This window comes from Podarcis liolepis (assembly GCF_965112155.1).
Source record: "Podarcis liolepis genome assembly, chromosome: 14".
Lineage (NCBI taxonomy): Eukaryota > Metazoa > Chordata > Lepidosauria > Squamata > Lacertidae > Podarcis > Podarcis liolepis.
In genome coordinates, this window is record NC_139569.1 from 39,473,326 (window position 1) to 39,495,005 (window position 21,680).

The window sequence follows — 21,680 nt, forward strand, 5'->3', positions numbered from 1 at the left end:
GGGTTGTAAAGACTGCAGAGAGAATAATTGGGTGCACTCTTCCCACCTTAGGTCAAATCTATGCTGCCAGGTGCCATAAGAAAGCTGCAGAGATAGCGCAGGATAGTGCGCACCCCAGAAATGATCTCTTTCAGCTTTTGCCTTCTGGAAGAAGGTACAGGGTGATAAAGACTAGGACTAGCCGCCTGAGAAACAGTTTCTACCCAAATGCAATTCTGGTTTTAAACACAGTATAAGGAGTCTCTATAGGAGTATATTGTATTTTAAAATGGGGTTTCAGAGTTTTTAGGGGTTTCTGAATGTCTTATGTAGATTTTCTAATTTCATTGTTCTGTATGGGACAATGACAATAAAGATATCGTATCGTATCATAAAAGGAATGTGTATGTAAAACAAGAATATAGGAACTCCTATGACAGAAAGGAGAACCTCAGGTCCTCTCTAGCCCAGGATCCTGTTCTCAGTTCTCATAGATACTTATAAGAAACCCACAAATGGGATCTGAGTGCAACAGGACTCTCTCGCCTTGTGATTCCCAGTAACTGGCATTCGGAAGCATATTGCCCACAACTGTGAAGGCAGAGTTGTAAAACAACTTCACCATCACCACTAAAATATCTGTTAAACAAAGAACGTAATAGCATTTAAAATTCTATTTATTTATTTGAATTAATATACCGCCCTATACTCACAGATCTCAGGGTGGTTGACAGAAAAGATCACAATATATAAAATCAAAATAAGAATAACAAAATAACATGCCCCCCAAGCTACATTTTAAAAGGGTATAGGATGTCAATCAGGTCAACCAACGGCCTGGTTTAAAAGGAACATCTTTGCCTGGTGCCTAAAGGTATAAAATGAAGGTGCCAGGCAAACTTCCCTGGGGAGAGCATTCCATAGACGGGGAGCCACTGCAGAGAAGGCCCTGCTCTTGCGTTGCCACCCTCTGCACCTCTCAAGGAGGAGGCACATGAAGAAGGGCCTCAGAAGGTGATCTCAGGGTACGGGTAGATTCAGAAGAAAAGAGGCAGTCCTTGAGATATTGCGGTCCTGAGCCGTTTAAGGCTTTATAGGTCAAAACCAGCACTTTGAATTGGTCCCAGAAACTAATTGGTAGCCAGTGCAGTCAGACCAGGATCAGTGTAATATGCAAAAACCGTCTTGCTCCGGTGAGCAACCTCCCCGCTGAATTCTGCACTAGCTGAAGTTTCCGAAGCATCTTCAGAGGCAGCCTTACGTATAACGCATTGCAGTAATCTAGCCTTGAAGTTACCAGAGCATAGACAACAGTAGTTAGGCTATCCCTGTCCAGATAGGGGCGTAGCTGGGTCAGCAGCCAAAGCTGAGGGAAGCCACTCTGGGCCACTGAGGCCACCTGAGCCTCGAGCGACAACAAATGATCCAGGAACACCCCCAAGCTACACTTCAGGGGAAGTGTAACCCCATCAAGAGCAGGAGACCTCCCAGCCATCTGGTCTAGGGAACCACCCACTAGATTCTAGATACAAACACACAATCACTTTCAAATCAATTTTGGTGACTTTCTAACATTATATAAAAACTGATTCTTGCTTTTACAAACACCACCAACCAGCTGCTTTGGGTGCATTACAGTTTCAGTTGGTTGCTACATATTGAATTATAAATGTCTTCCGTTAGCGGTACGTATGTCTTTTCTTTGTCATTCAAGAAATACAGGGTGTCTTTGATAGCTGCTGGGTCAAATCCTTCTTGGGCTAACTGCACCTTCCGGTGTTTGAATGTTCCGGTGACCTCAATGGCATCCTGCAACGACAAGGCAAAAGGCAAAATTACAGTGCAATCCTATGCATGTTTATGCAAGTGTAAGGCACAGTATTCAGAGGGGCTTACTCTCAGGTAAACAGGATTGTAGCCTTAATATTATCAGTTGGGCGATATCTTTACTGGAATCAACAAAAATGCCAAAAATAATGACAAGTGTCTGAGCTCTCAAGAACTCTTTATCAGGCAAGATGTTACACAAAATATGAGGAAGTGGGGGGAAAGGAAAAGTACAAAGTTTGCCAAAAAATAAAAAAGGAAGTATAAACATTAGTCTGGCTGGTGTAGGTATGAAGTCAGCTTTTAGGCTCAGCTCCAAGGTGTAGGTTAAAGTCGAGTCCATCTCTGTTGGGTTTCAAGTTACACACCTAGGATTCTGAGACTAAGGACGGAATCGCACTGTACATTCAAAGCACACCCCACACATATTTAAAGCACATTGCTTCCCACAGAGAATCCTGGGAATTGTAGTTTCCCCCTCACAGAGCTACAATTCCTAATAATAATAATAATAATAATAATAATAATAATAATAATAATAATAATAATTTATTATTTATACCCCGCCCATATGGCTGCGTTTCCCCAGCCACTCTGGGCAGCTTCCAATCAAGTGTTAAAAACAATACAGCATTAAATATTAAAAACGTCCCTAAACAGGGCTGCCTTCAGGTGTCTTTTAAAAAGAAGATAGCTGCTCATTTCCTTCACATCTGAAGGGAGGGCGTTCCACAGGGCGGGCGCCACTACCGAGAAGGCCCTCTGTCTCGTTCCCTGTAACCTCACTTCTCGTAATGAGGGAACCGCCAGAAGGCCCTCAGCGCTGGACCTCAGTGTCCTGGCTGAAGGATGGGGGTGGAGACGCTCCTTCAGGTATACAGGACCGAGGCCGTTTAGGGCTTTAAAGGTCAGCACCAACACTTTGAATTGTGCTCGGAAACGTACTGGGAGCCAATGCAGATCTCTCAGGACCAGTGTTATGTGGTCCTGGCGGCCACTCCCAGTCACCAGTCTAGCTGCCGCATTCTGGGTTAATTGCAGTTTCCGGGTCACCTTCAAAGGTAGCCCCACGTAGAGCACATTGCAGTAGTCCAAGCAGGGGATAACTAGAGTATGCACCTCTCTGGATTAAGTATCCTTAATCAACTATGCCCAAAGAAAAAGCACCCTCTCCTCCTGTGGCTTCCAGGATTCAGAGTCATACATCCTCTGACTGTGGACATAGAACACATCCATCAGGGCTAGTTGCCACTGATAACATTATTCTTCATGAATTTAGAACCACAGAATTGTAGAATTTGAAGGGACCATGAGGGTCATCGAGTCCAACCCCCTGGCAGGCAGGAATCTTTTTGCCCAACATAGGACTCGAACCCACGAGATCAAGAGTCTCAGGCTCTACTGACTGAGCTCCTCTTTTAAAGCCATCCAAGCTGCTGGCCATCACCGCCCCTTGTGGGAGCAATTTCAAACGCACTGTGTTAAAAAGTATGTTCTTTTGTCCGTCCTCTTCCAACGTTTAGAATTCTAGTGTTATGATGCATAGGGAGAAAAACATTTCTCTGTCCTTTTTCTCCATTTTATGCATCATTTTATACCTTTCTAAAGACGCCTGCTTCTTGGGAGGAAAGCAATGACAAACCTAGACAGCATCTTAAAAAGCAGAGACATCACCTTGCCAGCAAAGGTCCGTATAAAGCATAAGGACCATAAGCACCAATGCTGCAGCAAGCAAAGGCTCCAGCAGCTCAGTCAGCTGCTTGTGGCTGGAAAGCCAGACAGGATGTTTGTGACTGTTGCCATGGGAACAAAGGGGCAGTTCATTCTGTACTGAGCACCGGATGTTAGCTCAGTGTGTGTGTCATATGACCCGTACTGGAAGTACATGGGTGGAGTTTCTTCTTGCTGTTGTCGAGTGCAGACATGTTTCTCTGTACTGATATGAGAGACAGAAATAAAAGATGTAAATAGTTTTCTGTCTGCTTCTTTCCCCTCCTGGGGGACACCAAAGGGGAGAGATGATGAACGGTGTGTTCCTCTCACACATCTGAGAAGAATCGCCGAGACCTCGCCTGCTTATCAGCAGAGTGGAGACGCGGGGAGGTCGACAGGAATATCTGCCGGTGCCTACGCTGTGGCACATTCCTCTGACCCAGGCAGAATTCCAACAGTTAAAGCTATGGTTTTCCCAGTAGTGATGTATGGAAGTGAGAGCTGGACCATAAAGAAGGCTGATCGCTGAAGAATTGGTGCTTTTGAATTATGGTGCTGGAGGAGACTCTTGAGAGTCCCATGGACTGCAAGAAGATCAAACCTCTCCATTCTGAAGGAAATCAGTCCTGAGTGCTCACTGGAAGGACAGATTGTGAAGCTGAGGCGCCAATACTGTGGCCACCTCATGAGAAGAGAAGACTCCCTGGAAAAGACCCTGATGCTGGGAAAGATTGAGGGCACAAGGAGAAGGGGACGACAAAGGACAAGATGGTTGGATACTGTTCTTGAAGCTACCAGCATGAGTTTGACCAAACTGCGGGAGGCAGTGGAAGACAGGAGTGCCTGGCGTGCTCTGGTCCAGGGGGTCACGAAGAGTTGGACACGACTAAATGACTAAACAACAACAACAACATCCTGTTGACTCTTGCTTGCCTTTTCTCTAAAAAAAAAAAAAGCCTGACTGCTGTAATCAGTCTTCTTACAGGAGCGGTAGAATCATAGATGCGCAGATTCCTACCGTATTGTAACTTCCACTAATACTAGAACCTGTTCCATGGTGAAAATGGTCCTTAGTAAGGCAGACTTACCTGGATCCTCACAAAACAAGGCCTTGCATAAGCAGGCAGGTAGTCTACGACGTGTTTGTAGAGTTGTCCACCATCAAATTCACAGCCGTCTGTTAGGCGTATGGATGCCATGCCTATCCTGCCCTCGTGACCTGCAAAGCAATCATCGGTGCTTGCGTTTCTTTTTTCTTTTTAAATCTTTATTGCATTTTAAAAATTACAAATAAAGCATAAATTAAACATTACATCCAAATATTCAAAAATCAAAAGGAAAAATACAAAAATGGAAAAAGAAGAAAAAAAAGAAATTAAAAGGTAGATAATATAAAACAAAAAAGAATTAGTCAAGTACACTAAATTGTTCAAAGGGCACAAACAGTAATTTGAATATTCTATACACCAGGTCTCAGAAAGAAATACATTTGTAATCCTTATTTTCTTTCTTTCTTTACAGTCACTTTCTTTCTGTTCCGGAAAAACTAGTTTGAATCCCTGCTATATTAGTTGACTTCCCTCTATCTCTTTGAGGCTTCAACACTTCTCTTAAGTAACAAATATTCTGTAATCATTTATTAAAATCAGTTTTCCCCATTATATCTGTTGCTTGTGTTTCTAAACCGCATCTCAAGAAGTTCCAGATACAGCTTACTAGGAAATAAACAACTACAGTAGTACCTTGGGTTAAGTACTTAATTCGTTCCGGAGGTCCGTTCTTAACCTGATACTGTTCTTAACCTGAAGCACCACTTTAGCTAATGGGGCCTCCCGCTACCGCCGCACCGTCGGAGCACGATTTCTGTTCTCATTCTGAAGCAAAGTTCTTAACCCGAGGTACTATTTCTGGGTTAGCGGAGTCTGTAACCTTAAGCGTCTGTAACCTGAGGTACCACTGTATCTGACTTTTAGAAGACATCTGAAGGCAGCCTTGTTTAGGGAAGTTTTTAACGTTTTGATGTTTTATCGTGCTTTTAATATTCTGTTGGGAGCCGTCCAGAGTGGCTGGGGAAACCCAGCCAGATAGGCAGGGTAATAACCACCACCACCACCACAACAACAACCACAACAACAACAACAACAACAACAACTTAACCCTCAGACCTTTTCTGTGCAAATCCAAATGAGTTGGAGAAGAGGACCATAGCTGCCTGAAGTCTACCGCTGCCCTACATCAAGAACTTGAGCTAAAAACAGCCAAATTATGAGGCCCATCTCTCCAGTTAGGTAAGTGCTTTAGGCACCTGGAGGTTTCAGCTGAACCATGGCTGTTCGACACTGTAGTCACGCAGTGTGTGGGATGAGAGAGCTTCCTTGTACACGTAGGTGAAAGGACTACGGTTTTTTAAGCCAAAACCTAAGGGGAAGGGGCTGGAATAGTCTTGATGGAACCAGCTTCCTCCCAGGGCTTCTAAGGTCTATGACCTTGAATGTTATTGACAAAGGAGCCCCTAGCCAGGGCTGTGAGAACATGGTTGCATACTTTCTTCTGAGCTAATCTGTGCTTTTTGTCACTTGGAAAGGAACACCTGGCATTGAATACTGTTTACTCAAAGGATTTGTGGTTTGGGATAGAATATTTGGTGCTCACACCTGAATCTACCAGATCAGCTCAAGTATTTATGAGATATTCTGTCCCTGTGAACCTACGTCAGGTGGCAAATATATAGGATCTATCTAAAAGGGGTGAAAAGGTTTAGCCTAGGGATAATAAAAAAATGTGAAGGGTTACCACGTATTGCTACTCTCCCCCTCGCTGCAAGACCAGTTTGCAATTAGACATTTCAGTCTTCTATTTGGTTTTTTAGGCCCAAGGGGAGCTGAGCTATATTTCCTTCATCTGCTGTAACATAATCTGAGGAGAGGATAAGGAACTCTGGACTATTATTCAGTTCTCTTGTTGGCGAAATCTTTCCCATGGCAATTAGGTGTTTACCTCTTCAACAGAGGTAGGTGAAAACAAAGGAAAGCAGCTTGAAGCACGCTTGATAATCAAGCTCTAAATGTCGGTGGCAGAAATGGAGCACCCAGCAAAAGACTCCTATTGTTTGCTATTTTTCTTTTTTAAAAAAGACGTTTACTGAAAACATAACACATTTAATCACATAATCACATTTAATTCTTCTGATTGTTGTGCTTTGTAATGGTTTGTTTTATTGTTTTTAATGTTTGATGTTTTTAATATTCTGTTGGGCAGGATATTATTATTACTATTATTATTATTAATAATGATAATAATTGTATTTTTAAATTTCGTATTCATTGCATTGATTTCTATATTTAATTGGGGGTGTTTTAATGCCCCAATGGAATTGTTATTGTGTATTTTAATTTGTATTGATCTTATGATTACAATTTTATTGATTTTATAATTGTAAACTGGTTAGATGCCATTTCAGCATATAAAGGGTATATAAATAAATACATATTTTTTTAAAAAATGCGCATAATTGTATAAATAGAACTTGTCGCTGATCTGTCTTTTATTCTTTTAGAGAAAAGAAAAGCATATAGTAAGATAAGGCTGCAATCCTTTGCACTTAGTCCTATAGAACTTAGTGTGGCTTTATGTTTGAGTAGACATGTATGCAGTGGTACCTTGGTTTACAAACTTAATCCATTCTGGAAGTCCGTTCTTAAACCAAAGCATTCTTAAACCAAGGTGTGCTTTCCCATAGCAGCGGGGGACTCAATTTACAAATGGAACACACTCAACAGGAAGCAAAACATGTTCTTATTCCAAGGCAAAGTTCACAAACCAAAACACCTCCTTCTGGGTTTTGCAGCGTTCTTAATCCAAGTTGTTCATAAACTAAGCTGTTCTTAAACCAAGGTACCACTGTAAGTTAATATTTCGGTTCCTACAAAATATCCACTTCTGTCACGGACTTCCCAATATTTAAAAATTGATTGCATTCATCCTCATTCAACTTCCCTTCTCTGCAACTCAAAATGTGTTTACAAATGCCGAAAAACAGTATTTGGTTTTGTCTAGAAAGTTAATGACTCCCTTCTCTGCTGCTATCTTTTTTTAATGTTGATACATTACTCTGCAATCATGGTTACAAAAAATTCAAATGTGTTATGAGGAAAATACAGAAGGTGGGACAGAGATCTTCTGATCACTTAGGATGAGTGTTGAGGGAGTGTAGCAGCCACAATGATGGAAAGAAGGCCATTTTTCTCTCTCTTTTCAAGAAGCCACAAAACTATCACCTTTGACACCAGAGCATTCATACTATACCTGGAATGGGCACACCATATACATTTGCCTCCTGAATAAAGTTGATCAGTCCCAGAATATCTGCAACTTCAGTTGTAGCAACATTTTCTCCTTTCCATCTGAGATGGGGGGGGGGGGCAGCAGGGGAGAAAATCCCATTAAAGCAAACAAACTCAGAGCAAGTAACATTGCAAAATAATGGACACTTGCGCCACTTTCCTTTGCAGAGATGTAGCCATACAAATTAAGTAACTAACCTGCAAGTAGTATAGGTAAAGGGTAAAGGGACCCCTGACCATTAGGTCCAGTCGCAGACGACTCTGGGGTTGTGGTGCTCATATCGCTTTATTGGCCAAGGGAGCCGGCGTACAGCAGGACTAAGCCGTTTCTGGTGAACCAGAGCAGCGCACGGAAACGCTGTTTACCTTCCCGCCGGAGTGGTACCTATTTATTTACTTGCGCTTGCTTTCGAATTGCTAGGTTGGCAGGAGCTGGAACCGAGCAACGGGAGCTCACCCCGTCACGGGGATTCGAACCGCCGACCTTCTGATCAGCAAACCCAAGAGGCTCAGTGGTTTAGGCCACAGGGCCTAATGGCCACCCTGGGTGGGTGGGGCTAGTTCAGAGCCTGAGACCATATAAACCTCTAGAAGATGCCCCAAACTGAACTTCTGACTAGCTACCACATAGGGCATCCATGGAAATGTTTTCCAGGTTCAGCTTTCGTGGCTCCAGCCCTGACACAATAATACGGAACCCCCTCTTCAAGGCCATTTCATGTTGCCATTTCTGCAAGTCAGTATGTGGACTGACTTGGAATAAGTCCACACATTCATTTGCTGACTCTTGGCATCACTAAGTGATGACTTGCATGTTGGTGCTACCCATTTCCGACAGAATATTTTTCATCGTATGCTCACATATTCAGTAAGAGGTCAACAAAAGAGGGTGTGTGTGTGTGTGTGAGAGAGAGAGAGAGAGAGAGAGAGGTGTGTGTGTGTTTGTCTCCCAACCTGCACTGCATAGTGATATGATCACCCAAATTCTCTGCTGCACATCATCTTTCTGATGAGCTGCATACATTAAAAGGTAAAGGGACTCCTGACCATTAGGTCCAGTCGTGGCCAACTCTGGGGTTGTGGTGCTCATCTCGCTTTATTGGCCAAGGGAGCCGGCGTACAGCTTCCGGGTCATGTGGCCAGCATGACTAAGCCGCTTCTGGCGAACCAGAGCAGCACACAGAAACACTGTTTACCTTTCTGCCAGAGCGGTACCTATTTATCTACTTGCACTTTGACATGCTTTCGAACTGCTAGGTTGGCAGGAGCAGGGACCGAGCAACGGGAGCTCACCCCATCGTGGGGATTCGAACCACTGACCTTCTGATCGGCAAGTCCTAGGCTCTGTGGTTTAACCCACAGCGCCACCCGTGTCCCTTGCTGCATACATTAAGAACCCACAATTATTTGCTTTCGCCTTTTAAAGGTCATAAATATATATAAAAAGCCAACAAACCGGAATGTGTCTCCAACTCGGTCATGGAAATAAATGAAGTTGTTATGGTCAATCATTAAAAGATCACCACTGTTGAAATATAAATCCCCTTTCTGGAACACATCTCTGAGCTTTTTCTTTTCAGTCTGGCTCTTGGCTCCCACATATCCACTAAATGGTGCAAACCGTGTTATTTTACAAACTAACAGTCCCACTTCACCTATAAGGAACAAAAAAACAAAACAAGCAAGAATAAAAAGGCAGTCCCATACTGGGAGGTTTTTAAGGCCTGATGTTTCACTCTGTTTTGTTATATTCTGTTGGAAGCTGCCCAGAATGGCTGGGACAACCCAGTCAGATGGGCTGGGTTCAATCTATGTATCAATCTATCTATTATTACATTTGTTAGCTGCTTTAAAAAATAAATTATCTCTCGCTTGGACTACTGCAATGCGCTCTATGTGGGGCTACCTTTGAAGGTGACCCGGAAACTACAACTAATCCAGAATGTGGTAGCTAGACTGGTGACTGGGAGCGGCCGCCGAGACCATATAACACCAGTCTTGAAAGACCTACATTGGCTCCCAGTACGTTTCGGAGCACAATTCAAAGTGTTGGTGCTGACCTTTAAAGCCCTAAACAGCCTCGGTCCAGTATACCTGAAGGAGCGTCTCCACCTCCATCGTTCTGCCCGGACACTGAGGTCCAGCGCCAAGGGCCTTCTGGCGGTTCCATCACTGCGAGAGGACTAGTTACAGGGAACCAGGCAGAGGGCCTTCTTGGTAGTGTCACCTGCCCTGTGGAACGCCCTCCCACCAGATGTCAAAGAGAAAAATAACTTTTAGGAGACCCCTAAAGGCAGCCCTGTTTAGGGAAGCTTTTAATGTTTAATAGGTTATTGTATTTTAGTGTTTTGTTGGAAGCCGCCCAGAGTGGCTGGGGGGACCCAGCCAGATGGGCGGGGTATAAATAATAATAATAATAATAATAATAATAATAATAATAATTATTATTATTATTATTATTATTATTATTAAATTAATGAGATAAAATAAAACAGACAAAACCAATCAAAACCCACAAATTTAAAACAATGTATCATACAAAATACCCAAAATGCTCATCTAATAATGTAATATTGACAAGTCCTATCCACCCCAGATAAACACCACCGTAGAGGAAGGCTCTCTTAGTTACAAAATATTTGAGTGAATATAAAGGTCTTAGTGACGATGTCAGGCATGTTTCCTTGGGGATAATGTTTCACAGATGGAATTGTTTCATTCACAAGTAGGGAATTTGTGGCCTTCCAGATGTTGCTAGACTGCAATTCCCATCAGCTGCAGTGAGCATGGCCAGGGTTCAGGGATGATGGGAGCTGCAGTCCATCAATCTTTAAAAGGCCTATTGTTTTCCGCACTTCAAAATGATGTGCAAACAAGGCCTACTAAAACGGCAGCTCAAAGCAACAGCAGCATTGAATTTTACTGGCAAATAAAGAAGTAAAACATATGTACCTTTAGGAACTTTTATACAGTAGCCATCTTCATTCCGGAAAGGTTCATCTTTCTCTACATCATATTTAATCAGGTCATAGCGCATTATTTTCTAATGAAAATGGTGATGATGATGATAATGATTATTATTAGTAATCGAATTTATATACTTCCCTATACCCGGAGGTCTCATATACATCACAATTACAAATATACATTGCATTTTTCTTCATACAGACCCCCAATACTGTTTATATAAAAAAGAGAACACTTTAAGCATCATATACATGCATGGAAGTGCCATGGACTTGTTCAGCTGATGCACTTGGAAGCAGCGACGGCTGCTGCGCTACCTTGAACATCAGCTGTTAGGCGGTGAGGCTAGGCAGCTCAACAAAGCCCTACTGCCCCTCCCTTGCGAGGAGACCCTCCCTGGAGCCTGAAGATGTCCTCTTTGGGATCTGAGGTAGGTCTCCTTGCGAGTCACTAGGACTCTCCAGGGTGCTCCCAATTTTATGTGATTTCGCAAAAACACAGGGGCCTAGAACGGAACCCCCACCTGTTAATTAATACAGAGGTTCAGATCATGATGAATGGATTCTGTTAGTGTGAGCTTCTGATGACGTCGTTGTATCTTCAAAATTAAACAAGCTTTGTAAATATTGTTATATATACACAATCAATCTGAAGTATCTCATGCCTAATCTTGGTAAACAGGGACCACTGGAACACATTTTCACTTACCTTATGCAAATAATTTAATCTTCCCACGGCTCCAATTTTCCCAGTATAGTTCACAAAGCCTACATTGCCTTCCGTGGCTGCGTAAAACTCAAAAATGCGTATGTTTCCAAACCTCCGGATGAATTCCCTCCAAACGTCAGCCCTCAAGCCATTACCCAAGGCAATTCTTACCCTATGGTTGCGATCGTTGTCTTTCTGGAAATAAAAGGAAGAAGTCATGATTCCATAAGGGCATTAACAGTGTTCGGTAGAGAATGAGCTAGCCAGAAAATATTGCAGTATTTCACACATGCAAAAAGTAATCCACACACGCCAGCAGAAGGTGGAGGATTCTATGAAAAGCATAGGGAGATGCCTTATAAAGGACCAGAATAATAATAATAATAATAATAATAATAATAATAATAATAATAATAATTTATACTCTGCCCATCTGGCTGGGTCTCCCCAGCCACTCTGGGCAGCTCCCAACAGAATATTAAAAAAACGATAAAACATCAAACATTAAAAACTTCCCTAAATAGGGCTGCATTCAGATGTTGTCTAAAAGTCAGATAGTTGTTTATTTCATTGACATCTGGTGGGAGGGTGTTCCACAGGGCAGGTGCCACCACCGAGAAGGCCCTCTGCCTGGTTCCCTGGGGTGGAGACGCTCTTTCAGGTACAGTGGTACCTCTGGTTAAGTACTTAATTCATTCCCGAGGTCTGTTCTTAACCTGAAACTGTTCTTAACCTGAAGCACCACTTTAGCTAATGGAGCCTCCTGCTGCCGCACCACCGGAGCAAGATTTCTGTTCTCATCCTGAAGCAAAGTTCTTAACCTGAAGCACTATTTCTGGGTTAGCGGAGTCTGTAACCTGAAGCGTATGTAACCTGAGGTACCACTGTATACAGGACTGAGGCCGTTTAGGGCTTTCAAGGTCAGCACCAACACTTGGAATTGTGTTCAGAAACATACATCAAAAGTCAGAATTGTCTTATCAAAGACAATGGTGCCCGGACCCAGGGGCAAAAGTAGGCAGAGAAACCAATGTAAATCTTTACTGGGGAGCTAGCTGCCTTATACTGAGTCAGAGCATAGGTCCATCTAGCTCAGTGCTGTCTACACTGCCTGGCAGGTGCACTTGGAGGGGGGGGGGTCTCTCCCAGGGGGACATGCTGGGGATCGAACTTGGGACCTTCTACATGCAAGCCAGTTGCTCTACCACAGAGCTACAGCATCCTGTTGTACAACAGGCGAGTTTCTGCATACTTCCCTCTCTTTCCTCCACCCAGACAAGCAAGAGTCATTATTCCGAGTTCACGGACTGTGAGGGGAGAGACTTCATCAGGCAAGGCCTCCTTCCACCTGCCTTGACCCTCTAGTCTCTGCTTCTCAATTTGTATTGCATTATTTTATGCACTGTGGCTTGCCGTTGTTTTATTTATTATAGTTTAGAAATTATTTATTGGACCAGTTGGGTGGATTTCTGTTTAACTTTTATATGTTAATATTATTATTTTATACTGTTCTAATGATTGTGAGAGCTGGACCATAAAGAAGGCTAATTGCCGAAGAATTGATGCTTTTGAATTATGGTGCTGGAGGAGACTCTTGAGAGTCCCATGGACTGCAAGAAGATCAAACCTCTCCATTCTGAAGGAAATCAGCCCTGAGTGCTCACTGGAAGGACAGATCCTGAAGCTGAGGCTCCAATACTTTGGCCACCTCATGAGAAGAGAAGACTCCCTGGAAAAGACCCTGATGTTGGGAAAGATGGAGGGCACAAGGAGAAGGGAATGACAGAGGACGAGATGGTTGGACAGTGTTCACGAAGCTACCAGCATGAGTTTGACCAAACTGCGGGAGGCAGTGGAAGACAGGAGGGCCTGGCGTGCTCTGGTCCATGGGGCCACGAAGAGTTGGACACGACTAAACGACTAAACAACAACAACAACAAATGATTGTTGAATTGTACTTTTTTGATGTAGGTTGCGTATTTTAAAGTTTTGTTTTATTATCGCATTTCTGTATTGCATTAGACTGTTATAAGATGTACATTTTTGGTTTCTTCAGCTTGTAAACCGCCTTGAGTATTGTAAGATAGAAAGATGGTATACAAATTGAAAAGATGAAAAGGACACTCTAGGACACAAGGTTGGGGGCAGTGATGCTTCTGAATGACAGCTACTGGAAGACACAGGAGGAGAGAGGGCTCTTGTGCTCAAATCCTGCTCAAGAGTTTTCCCCACACGAATCTAGTTGGCTACTAGATTAGCAAGACAAAGGAGATGGTGCTGGACTTTCGGAGGAAGAGAGGAGAACTAGCCCTGCTGTACATCGGGGAGGGCTGTGTGGAGAGAGACTCTTCCTTTAAATTCCTAGGAGTTTATCTCAGTGAAGACCTTACTTGGAAAATCAATACAACCCAGGTGGTTAAGAAAGCCCAACAGAGACTCCATCTCCTCAGAGTATTGCGAAAGAACGATGTCAATCAACATTTGATGATCTCCTTCTACCGGTCCACAATAGAAAGTGTCCTTTCATACTGCATCACGGTGTGGTACGCTGGTTTGACATCAACTGATAGGAAGTGCCTACAGACGGTGGTGAATACAGCATAAGATATTATGGGCTGTCCTGTGAATCCGCTGGATGACATCACAGAAGAACGTTGCCTCAGGAGAGTGAGGAAAATTCTCAGGGATGATTCACACCCTGGCCGCCACTTTCTTGATCTCCTGCCCTCAGGCAGAAGATATAGAAGCAGGATTAGTCACACCAACAGGGTAAAGAACTGCTTTTATCCGTGGGCTGTTAGGCTGCCGAATGAAAAGATAATAACAGGGCAACTGACTTTAGGGTTTGGTGGGTGTGCGTCAGTGAATGAGGGGAATTAAGAGAGCTGAGTTGGGGGTGCTCGTGTAATCTCACTTTATACAAGTCGTACAAGTGACAATAAAGTATTTCAATTTCTTGCTTTTTTGACCATGGGAGTCCTGAGATTAATTTTTCCACTTAGAGAAGCTTCTCTAGGGGCGAGCTATTATTAACCCACCGTCCGTCCCTCTGTTTTCCATTTATCCCTTTCCCCCTGAGTAAAGGAGATGATGCAAAATAAAGGTGGTAAAGGTTAGATCTGAGCTATGATCAAATCCAAAAGGAACCGTACCACAAAAATAATGCGCTTTTTAAACAGCCTGGTTATGAACCACTTACAATGTACTGATATTTGTTTATTTTTTTCCTGTTAACATTTCAAATATATGTAACTCTGAAAGGATTGTGATTTTTTGGTGTCCCACATATATTTTGTCTCAGTTAATAAAATTCCTTTAAAGATAAAATAAAAAACCAATGCACCTGTAAACAGGGAGAGTGGAACATGAGAAAACGCTGTTACTGAGTGCAGCCGAACCCATGACGGAGCCTTCTCAGTAGAGGCCCCGGATTTATGGAATGCTTTGCCTGGTGATGTGTATGTGAACCCCTCATTCTTAACATTTAGGCACAACATTACTGTTTCACCTTAGCATTCAGTGGCCAAATGATAATATTTCTGGCAATTCTGAAATCATCAGTTGTGAGGGTACGTGGTTGTCATCGTTGTTTAAACAAAAATGTTTTAAAATTGTATTGTTTTAACAGTTTGCCTCCCTGGGCTCTTTTGGATGGAAACACAAGATGACAATCGAAAAAATAACTTTTTGTGTGTGTGTTGCCTAACATTGTGATCTTTATATTTATGTAAAAAAACCCCAACAGTTCTCGCTCCTCCTGTTTCCGTCATGGAAATTAAGCTCCGTGGTTCCCCTTTAATGATCTGTACTGCTAAAGAGTTTTATAACACCCGCAGGAAAAGCAAATCGCATCGCTAAAAGCCACCTTGTTTTGTATTACACCCTCATTATCACAAATATACATCTGTGGGCTTTATTCCCAGCTTTGAAGTGATTTCCTTGGATCATGTAACTGAGCATGCCAACTCTGACAACAGTCTATGCTGCTGCTGCTGCTGCTGCTGCTGCTGAGAGCTTAATTAAATTTGTAAAATGGCTGGCATAAAAGTAAGCTGGTTTTTGTAACTCTTCACTGGAGAGTTTTCTGTTGGTGGAAATGCGCAGAGTGTTCTTCCAGTCACAACTGAAAATCCTTGCTCAACCACTACATTCACACTGCAAAACAGATTAGGTAAAGGTAAAAGGACCCCTGACCATTAGGTCCAGTTGTGACCGACTCTGGGGTTGCGGCGCTTATCTCGCTTTATTGGCCGAGGGAGCCGGCGTACAGCTTCCGGGTCATGTGGCCAGCATGACTAATCCACTTCTGGCGAACCAGAGCAGCACATGGAAACCCCGTTTACCTTCCCGCTGGAGCGATACCTATTTATCTACTTGCACTTTGACGTGCTTTTGAACTGCTAGGCTGGCAGGAGCAGGGACCGAGTAACGGGAGCTCACCCCGTTGCGGGGATTCGAACCACTGACCTTCTGATCGGCAAGTCCTAGGCTCTGTGGTTTAACCCACAGTGCCACCCGCGTCCCTTACGCAAAACATATTAACTGCAAGCAAATACAGGAACCTGTCTTGAGAGAGAGATAGGTAGAGGAACTCAGTTTTCAGTTAGCACCCGTTAGTTAAGCCCCCAACTTTAGCTCTCTTTCCTTTTGGAACAGATCCCTTAACATTTCTTCCAGTGAGATTCGTGTGTCTCTATACTTAGAGTCACATGACACTAGGTCTTGCTTCCTGAACCGGGCTCTAAAGACTGCTCCTTTGATATCCCAAAGGATTGCTGGAGCCATTTATTTCTGTTTGGTTTGCAGCCAAACAGACTGAGGCAGGTGTAAACTTCCCACTCTTCAGTTTAATTGCGTATTAACTGGAAAACCTGGTGTTCAATTAGCTACGCCCCTAAGGAAGATTAAATAAATAAAGGGTTCAGCTCGTGTTTTAAGCTCATGCATATCTCTGCTTATTGAGCCGAAAGTTGATTGCAACCAAATGCAGCCATTTAAGCCACAAATTTTCTTGTGCCCTTCTTTTCTTGTGCCTGTATTCAGAGCTGCAGAGCTTTAAGGTCCTGAAAGACAACCCAGATACAGAAGACAATTTAGTCTGCCATAATCGATAAACTCCACCACCCACCACTTGCAATGGACAACGCAGAGTGGGGTTGCTGGAGGTACTTCAATTGGCATTGCACCAGCAGGTATTCTGATGCAGAACATTCCTGGTGGATTCCAGTCCCTCCTACAGTGCAAAGGGCAGCTGAGAAACTAAAAATTAAATTTCTTAGAATCGTTTAAGTTTCTGATGTACAAAGTCCACGGTACCTTAATTTACCTCCAGCTTGCATAACTTGTGATCCAAGCCAAGTGTAGCCTACCAGCTATGGACTGTAGCCTGACAAACCTTTTGTTTTTGTAGCTGCAGGCAAGCAGTAGAACAGAAGGTTTCTGAAGCTTCTGATGGGCTGACATGTATAGCCGGTGGAATTAGATTCAGGTCGGAGCAGGAGGGGGAAACCTCAGGTCCGGGAACTTGAAGGCATCCCTCCTTGCCTCTCTGGCCTTTGGGACTTTTCCCAGGTCACAACCCAAATAGGCCCTGCTTCACTCCCTCCTCTGGCTAGAATGTGCCCAAGACCTCTGATAATGTCTCTTGTGGTCTGGATGGAAGGAGCGGGGTACATGAGTGTTATGTACTGAAGTTCTCACCCTGGGCCAGCAGGGGGATACTGTAGATAGTTCAGGTCCACATATGCAAATAAGGGATTGAAAGTGATGTTACAGAAAGTTGTTACAGTTACGTTGTACTGGAGCTCTATATAAGCAGGCTGACTGAACCCTTCAGTTCAGTACTGTTCTGGCCTGTGAATAAACAAGAGCTGTTTGAAGAATCGCTGTGTCGTCTGATATGTTCACCCACAACTTAACAATGAGAGCATGTGGCAACCAGCCTACCATACAAAGGGGAAATTCACTTTCATTGCTCTGCCCACTTTTGCCTTTGGCTCTAATAATAATAATAATAATATTTCATTTATACCCCACCCATCTGGCTGGGTTGGGCAGCTTCCAGGACATAAAAACATAATAAAACATCAAACATTAATAGTGACAATCTGATCCAGTATAAAAGTCGCAATAAACAAAATAAAATAAACAACTGATATCAGACAAAGCAACATTCAACAACCCATCAGAGTCTAATAGTAAACAGTAAAATTGGTATGTGGCCCTTGGGGAGGTTTTCCAGAAGAGAATGTGGCCCTTGGCATGAAAAGCATTCTCCCCCCCTCCCCCCGGCTTAGAGAGTCACAAGTTGTGTAAGAGCGGCTTTAATCCAGAATGGCTTTGGATCCAACAAATGAACTTGGCCCAAGTCTTCCTTTAGAATTAATTTCGCCATCTAAGAAACGGGCCTCTTTCAAGTTCATGTGAAGATACAATTTATTTATTTTTTACAGAAGCCACAAGTGCTAACAAACCATAGATATAATACTTTAAATAAATGAATAAATGAATGAATGAATGAATGAATAAATAAATAAATAAATAAATAAGGCATTGAATCAAGACCAGTTCTAACAATATCCGTAGAAGCGCTCTCTCTCTCTCTCTCTCTCTCTCTCTCTCTCTCTCTCTCTCTCTCACACACACACACACACATACAGAGATGTCAGAGAAATAACTTACCTTGGGCACATTGCATAAATAGCGAAGCACCTCTCCGATGTACTGTATGACAGTTACGTTGTATTTTCTGCAGTCATCCCAAAACTGGGTAGCTGAAAATTTTGAACGTAATGCAAGAGTAGCACCTACAAGCAAACGAGACAGTGGAATTAGATACTAACACACACCCCCCTATTGAAGGATATACCGTATTTTTCCATGTATAACACCCCCACCGTGTATAAGACGCCCCCTATTTTGTGGGCTGCAACCAATCATCCGCCCCCACAATGCACTGCCCGTGTATAAGACGAGCCCCATTTTCAAACATTATTTATGATTAAAAATCCCTAGTCTTATACACAGAAAAGTACGGTATATATCATCTTCTGATGCTGCTGTGGGAAAATTGCAACCAATCCTGAAGGACTGCACATTCCTGTCTGAGAGCCCATGTACAGGACCTTGTGGCAGAATTCTGGACTGCACCAGTTCAGAATACAGGCCCACATTTCTGAACGCTCCCCTGCGTAAAAGTGTTGTGTGTAGTTATGCAGAACCATTGAGCAGACACTTTGCTAAAAACTCATTCCGCCATCTTTGAGCCTGTGTGATGGGTAATCGTAGACACACCCACATAGTCCCTCCCTGGAAATTGAAATATAGATCAACTCCTCAAGGCCTACTACACCCTCCTGAAATTCTCAGAACCCTGTGAATCGGCAGTGCATGGAAAAGGTACAAACAACTGGCTTACGGCGTGGTCAAAGCTAACGCCATCAAGGTTTTAAAAGAACAACTCACTAAATCAGGGATGGGAAATCAGGTCCTCGGTGTTATGTACTGAAGTTCTCACCCTGGGCCAGCAGGGGGATACTGTAGATATTTATGCAAATGAAGGATTGAAAGTGACGTTCAGTGATTGGATAGTTTGTATGCAAATGAAGGATCGAAAGTGACGTTCAGTGATCGGATAGTTTTAGAAAGTTGCAACAGTTACATTGTTCTGGAGCTCTATATAAGCAGGCTGGCTGAGCCCTTCAGTTCAGTTCTGTTCTGGCATCTGAATAAAGAAGAGCTGTTTGAAGAATTGCTGTGTCGTCTGATATGTTCACCCACAACTTAATACTCTGGATGTTGTCAAGACTCCCATCTCTCACCAGTGCTAGCCAGCACTACCAATAGGCAGGAATGATGGGAACTGAACTCCCAACAATATCCGGGAAGGCAAGAAGTTCCCACGCCTGCAGCAAAATCCTAATTTGTTTCCACACAGTTCAAACAGTATTATCCCTGAATGAGCACCATCAAAACATATCTCTTTGCACCCATGGTTATTTCTCCCAAGAGCCTCCAAGGGCATGTGGTGTGGGAGCCTTGCGTCAAGATCCCAGGTACCTTCGGGGAAATGTATACGAAGGAACGATGGGGGGAAAGGGGCAACAAATCCTGATTCTACACTCCTGGCTCAGTTCGGTGGCTAGAAGCCGAGTAAACATGCTACAGTGGAATCTCATGGAGTGTCAAGGTCCCCAAGCCAACCCAATAAAACACAATTCACACAGAATTTTTTGTTTAAGGTTTTTGGCATAATTTTGGCCACAACTTTATTAAAATACAGTGGTACCTCGGGTTAAGTACTTAATTTGTTCCGGAGGTCCGTTCTTAACCTGAAACTGTTCTTAACCTGAAGCACCACTTTAGCTAATGGAGCCTCCCGCTGCTGCCGCACCGCCGGAGCACAATTTCTGTTCTCATCCTGAAGCAAAGTTCTTAACCTGAGGTAATATTTCTAGGTTAGCAGAGTTTGTAACTTGAAGCATCTGTAACCTGAAGCGTATGTAATTCGAGGTACCACTGTACAGAAAATGTGAGTGGTTGCTTAGGCATTGGTTGCAACTATCTGTCCCCGCCCGGGGACAGACTGACATTCGCACGCCCGCAAAAGTCAGAAAGGGAAAACATTTTGGGGGGAAAGATGGAGCTGGGAACCATGCCCTCACCTCTCCCCAAATGCTCACAGGGGCTCTTGCGTGGCCCTAGCCCCTTGACAGGGGTTTGGACAAAAGTATGGCAAGCCCCTGGATTCCTTTAACGGAATACCCTTGCAGCAACAGCATTGGAGGGACAGGCACCAACCAATTCATAAAAAACAATGCCTAACCGCAACCTTACAAGTTGTGACGATTTGCTACACGGTAGGCAAAAACCAAATGGCACCAGCCAATCAGCCAAATGGACAAAATTCCTACCAGGCCCCTGCCCCATGACGGGCATAGCAAGGTCAGTGGGAACAACCCTAAATATAGGGAGGGTGGGCGAGTAATCTGATGCGCGCAGCGAAAAGAGGAAGTTCAACGCTGCGCGCAGGGAATATAAAACTTCTTGGTTGTCAATCATTAAATGGCAACATCAAATTCTCCCCAACGGCAAGAGGAGCCCAATTGCAATGGTGGCTAACTACCTTTACCCGCCCAGCAACAGTGGGATGTCTTGTAAGACCCCACCGCAACACGTGCTCTCCATGACGGAGAACACGCTTTCCAAAACAAAGTCAAGTTAAAGTTATTAATCCAACTTAGTCCCGCTTACCTTGCAGGATGCAGCCGTGCACCCCAATTAAAAGGGCGGCACTATGATAGAGTGGCAGAGCGGTATAGATAACATCTGCTGAAGTAACACCGCTGGCAATGATCAGAGCACAGGCCAATATCGTGCGTTCATGGGTAATCAACGCAGCTTTCGGGAGACCTGCGTGAAGAGAAAAGTTTTGTTTTTCATTAGATGGGAAACAAGTACAGTCGTACCTTGGATCCCGAACGCCTTGTGAACATAGCTGTCAACCGTCCTTTATTTGGCGGGAAACTCCCTTATCCCAGCGCCGTGTCCCACTTCTGTCCCTTATTGATGATGTCCTGTAAATTTCCCGGGTTTCAAAGGAAGCAGCTCCTCTCCCTCCCTCTCTGCTGGCCAGGGAGGAGGGAGGCTCCAATTGTGTTGCTTGGCTGCGTTGCTCACCCAATAAGGAGTCTAAGAACGACTGGGGGGTGGAGCTTGCATGCCTTGTGCCGATCAAATCGGCCACATTGCCTGGGGACTCGCCTTTGCTCAGCGCTTCCCAGCGGAGAGGTGACGGTGGTTTTCCTTGCTGCATCCCCTTTGCTGGGTTGCTGCACTGTGGGAACTACCGCTTGAGGCTTTGTTTGGCTGCTGGCTGGGCTTTCTGCCTTTGGCTCGGAGGGGCTCACATACCTGTGCTTGGAAAATCTCTTGTTTTGGCTGCTGATCCCTTATTTTTGAGGCTGCTGGTCCCTTATTTTCAAATCTGTAAGTTGACAGCTATGCTTGCGAGTCAAACATTTTGACTCCTGAACGCCACTAACCAGGAAGTGAGTGTTCTTTTGAACTCAAACATCCCACGGGGCTTCCATGGCTTCCGATTGGCTGCAGCAGCTTCCTGCAGCCAATTGGAAGCCGTGACTT

At 43.8% G+C, this 21,680-nt stretch overlaps 1 protein-coding gene across 3 annotated transcripts in view; it reads right to left on the reverse strand.

The window, feature by feature from the left end:
* The window catches only part of SLC27A2 (solute carrier family 27 member 2), a 55,370-nt gene that overhangs the window by 24,568 nt on the left and 9,122 nt on the right, over positions 1–21,680 (reverse strand). For 2 of the 3 annotated variants that reach the window (XM_083475789.1, XM_083475788.1), the window contains exons 3-10: positions 20,790–20,948; positions 18,219–18,343; positions 11,538–11,732; positions 10,815–10,905; positions 9,319–9,517; positions 7,825–7,922; positions 4,608–4,738; positions 1,464–1,788 (exon numbers count right to left, since the gene is read on the reverse strand). In XM_083475789.1, coding sequence (XP_083331915.1) covers positions 1,612–1,788; positions 4,608–4,738; positions 7,825–7,922; positions 9,319–9,517; positions 10,815–10,905; positions 11,538–11,732; positions 18,219–18,343; positions 20,790–20,948 — 1,175 coding nt within the window. In that variant the 3' untranslated portion in view covers positions 1,464–1,611. Of the gene's footprint in view, positions 1–640; positions 1,789–4,607; positions 4,739–7,824; positions 7,923–9,318; positions 9,518–10,814; positions 10,906–11,537; positions 11,733–18,218; positions 18,344–20,789; positions 20,949–21,680 lie in introns of those variants that run through there. The other variant, XM_083475787.1, reaches the window with a different exon arrangement.